Here is a 5,863-nt window from a genome sequence, read left to right as displayed (position 1 = left end):
TTGAAGTTTAGCTATATTTAGTTTAGCAAATTCTATGCCTTTTAAACTTTTGTTTTGTGATAACGACAGAGTTCTAAAATCTCTATCTCTTTCTTTCAGCACACCATCCAAATGCAAAAATCTGTGCATCAGCTTGTGGATGTTAAAGATCCCTCTTGATCAAAAAATAAAAACATTCCATTGTGTTCCCGTGTCTTCATCAAATTCTTCAATTGGGGTCATCTGTATAACTTGCACGACCTGCTGTAAATAGGAGCAGTGTGATGTGGATACGGTGCAGGCATCACTGGACCTTTATCTGTGGCTTATGAGTCAATATACATAACGTGAAGGCTTAGTGTATATACATATGGACCTAAATATACATAAAGGCTTCGTAATAAATGCTTTAAAGTACACCTACCACAATACTGTAAGGATGAAGTACAAGTTTGCCTGAAAACCATAATCAATGGCAATAACAAACATAACCCATTCACAGCTCAACCTGTTTTTAAGGAACACATTTTCAAGCTGATGAAGAGTGACAGCTACACCCGGTTTCTCCGCTCCAGTGATTACCAAGAGCTGCTGGTAAAGAAAAAGGTAAGATTTTCTTTCACTTCTCCCTTGATCATGTTGAAACCGAGTCAATATCAACGGGAACAGGAGAGGATTTTTGCCATTCCACAATTTTTTTTAACCAATAGTATTGAGATACCTATTTCTGCAATGTCGTTGACAAGTAGTACATGTGGAACTTTGAGTTGATACAGTCCGTGTGAGTTGTGGGCTGACATGGTAGACGAGGATACGCACACTCTCCTCTGAGCAGTCCAGCCTGGGTTTGAATCCAAACCCAGCTATAAACTTTCATCCTGCTATTTTCACAAACAGGGCAAGGCATCAATTTGTGTGTGCCACCCCCGATGTTAAATTAAACTGGCGTCGCATCTGCCGCTATTAGTTGGTGGGCATTAAAGATCTCATGGTGTCCTGCACAAAGAGTAGGGGAGCTATCGCCAGTGCCCTGAACAAATTTCTGCTTTAAGTCTAACCTACAAGGGGAACTACATCAGCGGCACAGCCACACTCCCAACAATGATGCAAACCTGTAGTCATGTGCTGCATAAGAAAGAAGAGTTATCATAAAGCTGAATAATGGCTTTTGTGCATTTCTGATCCAGCTCTGGCTTTCATCTTCGATCTTCCAATATATCGATGTTGATACTGCAATGCCTGAATTTGCTCATTTTAATACATTACTAACATTTTGTCTTACAAAAATCTGGACAGCACAAAATGTATGGACTTCCCATAATAAAGCATTCCTTTCATGCTGTGAGGCACATACTCGGACTGCCAAGGTATATTCATTTTGGTTAAGGAGTATAATCCTCGACTGGTCACCACTCGACACAGGGTACTCGAATGGCTTATTGTCCCAGTAAGCTGGTGCTCATTTTACCGACCCCGGAAGGTTGACGAGCTGAGTCAAACCACCTGGCCAACCACACGACAGGGGCTCAAATTCAAAACCCGAAAATAAGATATGGAGACATGACAAAAGTAAATCGACACCATGATTTTAAAATAATTTTTTTATTTAACATTTAATCCATTTTAATAAGTACACCAGTATTTTGTCGACTTGCTATTTGCAGATTTCAATGCTTTTACTCTTTCAGGCATAGAACTAATGAGTTCTGAAATTTTCTCTTGTGGAATTTCTGCCCAGGCTTCATACAAAAGGTTGAGGAATTCGGCCCATGATGTTGGTTTCCTGGACTTTTTCCGCACAGCTCGATCAAATATGGCCCAGAGGTGTTCAATGGGATTCATGTTAAGAGACTGACTTGGCCATGGAAGTCGCTTGATCCCATTTCTGTCCTGCCATTCTTTGGTCTTTTTTACAGTGTGGCATGGAGTTCCATCTTCCATGAACAGAGTGTTATTTTTGACCATCTGACCAGTGGAGAAGACGGGGACGTCCATCCTCAAGGATAGAAATGTGTATCGTAGTGTTGATGTTGCCTACACACTCCACAAGCTCTGACCGACCAGTGCTCCAGATTGCTCCCCACATCATCACTGAAAAAAAAAACATCGTGTTTGACAGTTGGCTGCAATTGGTTCAAAGAAAACTCTTGACTGGGAAGTCTGCAGACCCATTCACGTCCACTGTCAGAAAATTGAGCAAATTGGGACTCATCTGAAAAATTTAGTTTGCCAAAACTCCAAGGGTCTGTTGGCCATCTCGCTTCTATCTTCTTTGAATGTTGGTTGGTCTAAGAAGAGGTTTTCTCCAAGCTGCTCTCCCATAGTAACCCAGTTGATGAAGGTACTGCACGGCATTTCTTGAGCTAACTTGGACCTCCTCTGCAACATCTGCTGCCTTGCAACGGGGAGTTTTCTCAATGGACCGCTTGACATCTCGAAGACACCTTTCTGAGGGCCCAGATCGACCAGAACGGGAAGCTGTGGATTCCTTGCCTTCGCTGGTGAATTGCACAATCACCCGATTGACCGTAGAAAGCGGAATGCCAAGGTTCTGAGCGATCTGATGCTGGCTTACTCCACCTTCGAATTGGCCAACAATTCATCCTCTTTGAAAAGCAGAAAGTTTGAGTGTTCCCTGGATTTAAGGCATAGTTAATTGTCATCCAAGACGCAGGAACTCGTTTCTGCAAAGAAATAGTCGAATATTAGTACAAATCATTGAGTAAAACTGCATTATACAGATGAAATGAAGAAATTTAAGGTGGTGGTGAAGTGTCGATTTCCTTCTGTCATGTCTCTGAAAATCTTTAACATAATTTGTCAAGAAAATAACTTCTTGCACATTTTAAAGTATTGTTTTTCTGATTGACATTTGGCAAATGCATTTTGAGGCTGGTGCTGGCTTAAGATCTTAGGGTCTTGAGTTTGAGTCCCTGTCATTCTGTTGAAATAACTCCAGGTGGGTTGACTCAGCTTGTCATCCTTCCGAGGTCAGCAAAGTGAGTCCCAGCTTTCTGGGGCAATAAGCCATTCGAGTACCCTGCAACGGAGTGCCGACCCATCCAGGACTATACTCCTTACCCAATGAAACTGCTTCGGCAGCCCGATGTGCTTTGCGACGTGAAAGGAATGGTTTATTATTTTAATGCATCTTTAGAACGTTCATTCCATGGTTTGCAAGATATGTGTCACTCGTGGATATACCCGTCCAGGATGGGTGATGGGATTTGATAAGCAGGTGGGCACAGAGGGCCAAAGAACAATCCCAAGACAAACAGAGTAAATGGAGATAACTCCAACAACAATTCCATGACCGTTGGTCCTAAAATACATACAATATTCTGGAATGTTGAGACGTCATCCTGTATGGTACATGCTTCAAGAAAAGTCTACTTTCGACTTCTTCTTTCATGTACAGCACAAGACTACAGGGTAACATCAGTGGCTGAGCTTCTGATGCATGACCTCTGCAAGCGAAAGCAGGAATTTGGAATTTGTTCAGGGTGCTGGTGATAGCTCACCTATTCTTCACAAAGGACACCATGGGGCCTTTAACATCCACCAACTAATGCTGGTAGATGGGATGCAAGTTTAAAGTCCATCCAAGGGATGGCACATATTGATGAATCACCCTCCGTGTAACACCATGATGAATTTATAGCTGGATCAGGATTCAAACCCAGATGAGACAGCTTGGAGGTGAGCATGTGTTCCTCTTGGCCATGCAATAAAAGGAGTGACGTGTAAACTTGGATGCTTCAATTGGTGAAGGTGTGTGCATGCAGAGCGGGAATGGAATAAGTCAAGGATGGACAGACACCATCCTTTTATTTATTTATCGATCTATGTATGTCGATTAGTGTGCCACGCAATTGGGGATTGAATTGACTGGTCGAGTGTTCTCGTTTACTGCCCTCTGGTGGATGCCTTCAGTGTTTTAATGCCGAATTCTACCAATGCCTCCTAACAAATTATGTCCCTTTCGCCTAAAGTCTGAACAAGACCAGGACCGGAGAACGTCCTTTGAGAAATTCACACGAAACGTCGTAAGTACTGAATGCAGAAGGATGTCTCCGTGGGTGCCCCTTTCCCATTGTACTTGAATGTGACACCCATGAACAGCAAAAGCTTCATATTATTTGACAGCAGTGGAGTAATGTTGCAAACCATGAGCACAACAAAAAAAAAAAATGTACTTATCATCCTTGCCCACAGAAAAGTATGAACTTGTTTTGACCACGAAAGGTGATTGGTAAGAGGTTTAAAAAGTAGTTTAGCCTTCCATTTCATGGCTTTACCATTCGTACCAGGCAATCATCTTGTCCTCATCATTGTGGGAATTTGCATGACAATCTTTGATGAAAAAGCTGAACATGGGACCAGCAGACAAAATTCCATCATTGCTCCAGAGTTCACATGTGATTGAGGGCAGTGTCTCTCAACGCAATTAATAAGGTGTGGACTTAAAACATACATGTGTGCACACAAATGTGAACTGGATTTATTACATTATCCATAACTACTTCAAAAATGGAATACTTTCATATTTTTCCATCAAATGTCATGCAAATACTCCATTGATGTCACATCACCCCAGTTTAAGAAAGGTAACTGTTCAAGCTGTTGGAATGACTTGGTAAAATGAATCACACTGCTGTGTGAAAATAACTTGTCTGTGGGGTGATGTGCAGAACACCAAAGCTGGTTTTGATTGGCAACAGGCTGTTTAGAAGTAGTGCTGGAACTCCTCCTCCCATCATTCCATACTCCTGCAGCCAAAACGGTGCAACTTCTAATCAATGGATTAGTGTTGGAATTTAAATCAAACTTAATTCTACCTCAACCTGTTCTAGGAGATGCAATTCAAGCCCTGCCGGCAAAAGCACTCCTGCTCTGCATTGGCATGCCCGACCGAGCTCGAGGGAGAACCTTCACCTCTCAAGGGCCCTGGTGTGAAATTAAAATGATTTCAAGGTCAACTTTGGAGAAAGCAGTTTATATACAACTGGCATGAATGTGATTTGAAATGTTCCATCCACAACTTGTAAGGAATTTGTCAGGTGGGAGAGTTAGAGTACTTTAATAGATAATTATTCTGCAACAAACATTTTCAGAAAGGTGTGAAACAGGTGTATAATTTAAACTCTACAATTTCATACAATCCTGACCATGTCACTTCGCTATTTTCTACATTATCCATGCAACATTCCTTTATTTTACTTGACAGTTTGAAAACAACTGCATTTACAATAATAAAGTTGCCTGTTAAAAGTTGTGTTTTCTCCCAAGTTTTTATTTTTGAAATGACAAACCTTAAACTTAAGCAGCCAATTTACAGGTCACAGGTTAAATTTTTTCTCATGGGAGCCAAGGAGCTCAGGTTTCAAATGGTTGAGGACAGCCATTGCACTTTTGTACAGTGAGTCGGCTCGTGTGAACTTGTTCTGACCCGCATCAGAACATCCCGTCCCATTTTGATCAATGAAAAATTATTTCACTTGTATCTTTTACACCATTTAGAGTCTGCACCAATGATTGCCTTTTCCTATTTTCAAACTGATTTTATGAGTTGTGCAAAACAGAAGGGAGAACTTTCACCACTCAAGGTCCATGGTAGGAAAGGATATTTCACTTCAGTGCGGAAAACAAAACAATATTGGCTCAAACGGTTTCAGGAAAGTAGGACCTGTCCCTACCAGTTTTGATCATTAAAATAGCATTTTGTTAACCGATCCATCACCATGTCACTTGGCTGAATGTTGGTTCTGACAATTGTAATAGAACAACCGAAACGACAAATAATTGTTCGCAGAGGCCAACTGCCATCTCCACCACATCTGAATACATATATATATATATATATATATATATATATTCATTCTGT

The 5,863-nt window shown here is 41.2% G+C and overlaps 1 protein-coding gene across 5 annotated transcripts in view; it reads left to right on the top strand.

The window, feature by feature from the left end:
• LOC147023888 (regulator of G protein signaling 7-like) overlaps positions 1–5,253 on the top strand; it is a 318,575-nt gene extending 313,322 nt beyond the window's left edge. For 3 of the 5 annotated variants that reach the window (XM_085889793.1, XM_085889789.1, XM_085889790.1), the window contains 3 exons: positions 499–585; positions 3,972–4,025; positions 4,833–5,253. In XM_085889793.1, coding sequence (XP_085745919.1) covers positions 499–585; positions 3,972–4,025; positions 4,833–4,946 — 255 coding nt within the window. In that variant the 3' untranslated portion in view covers positions 4,947–5,253. Of the gene's footprint in view, positions 1–498; positions 586–3,971; positions 4,026–4,194; positions 4,232–4,832 lie in introns of all 5 variants that reach the window. The other 2 variants (XM_085889791.1, XM_085889792.1) reach the window with 2 other exon arrangements.
• The last annotated feature ends 610 nt before the right edge of the window (positions 5,254–5,863 follow it).

The sequence above is a fragment of the Eptatretus burgeri genome, chromosome 7 (assembly GCF_056783735.1).
Source record: "Eptatretus burgeri isolate ZD-2024b chromosome 7, Ebu_testis_v1, whole genome shotgun sequence".
Taxonomy (NCBI): domain Eukaryota; kingdom Metazoa; phylum Chordata; class Myxini; order Myxiniformes; family Myxinidae; genus Eptatretus; species Eptatretus burgeri.
Note: the sequence above shows the minus strand (reverse complement) of the source record. Positions and strands in the feature narration are given on the sequence as shown.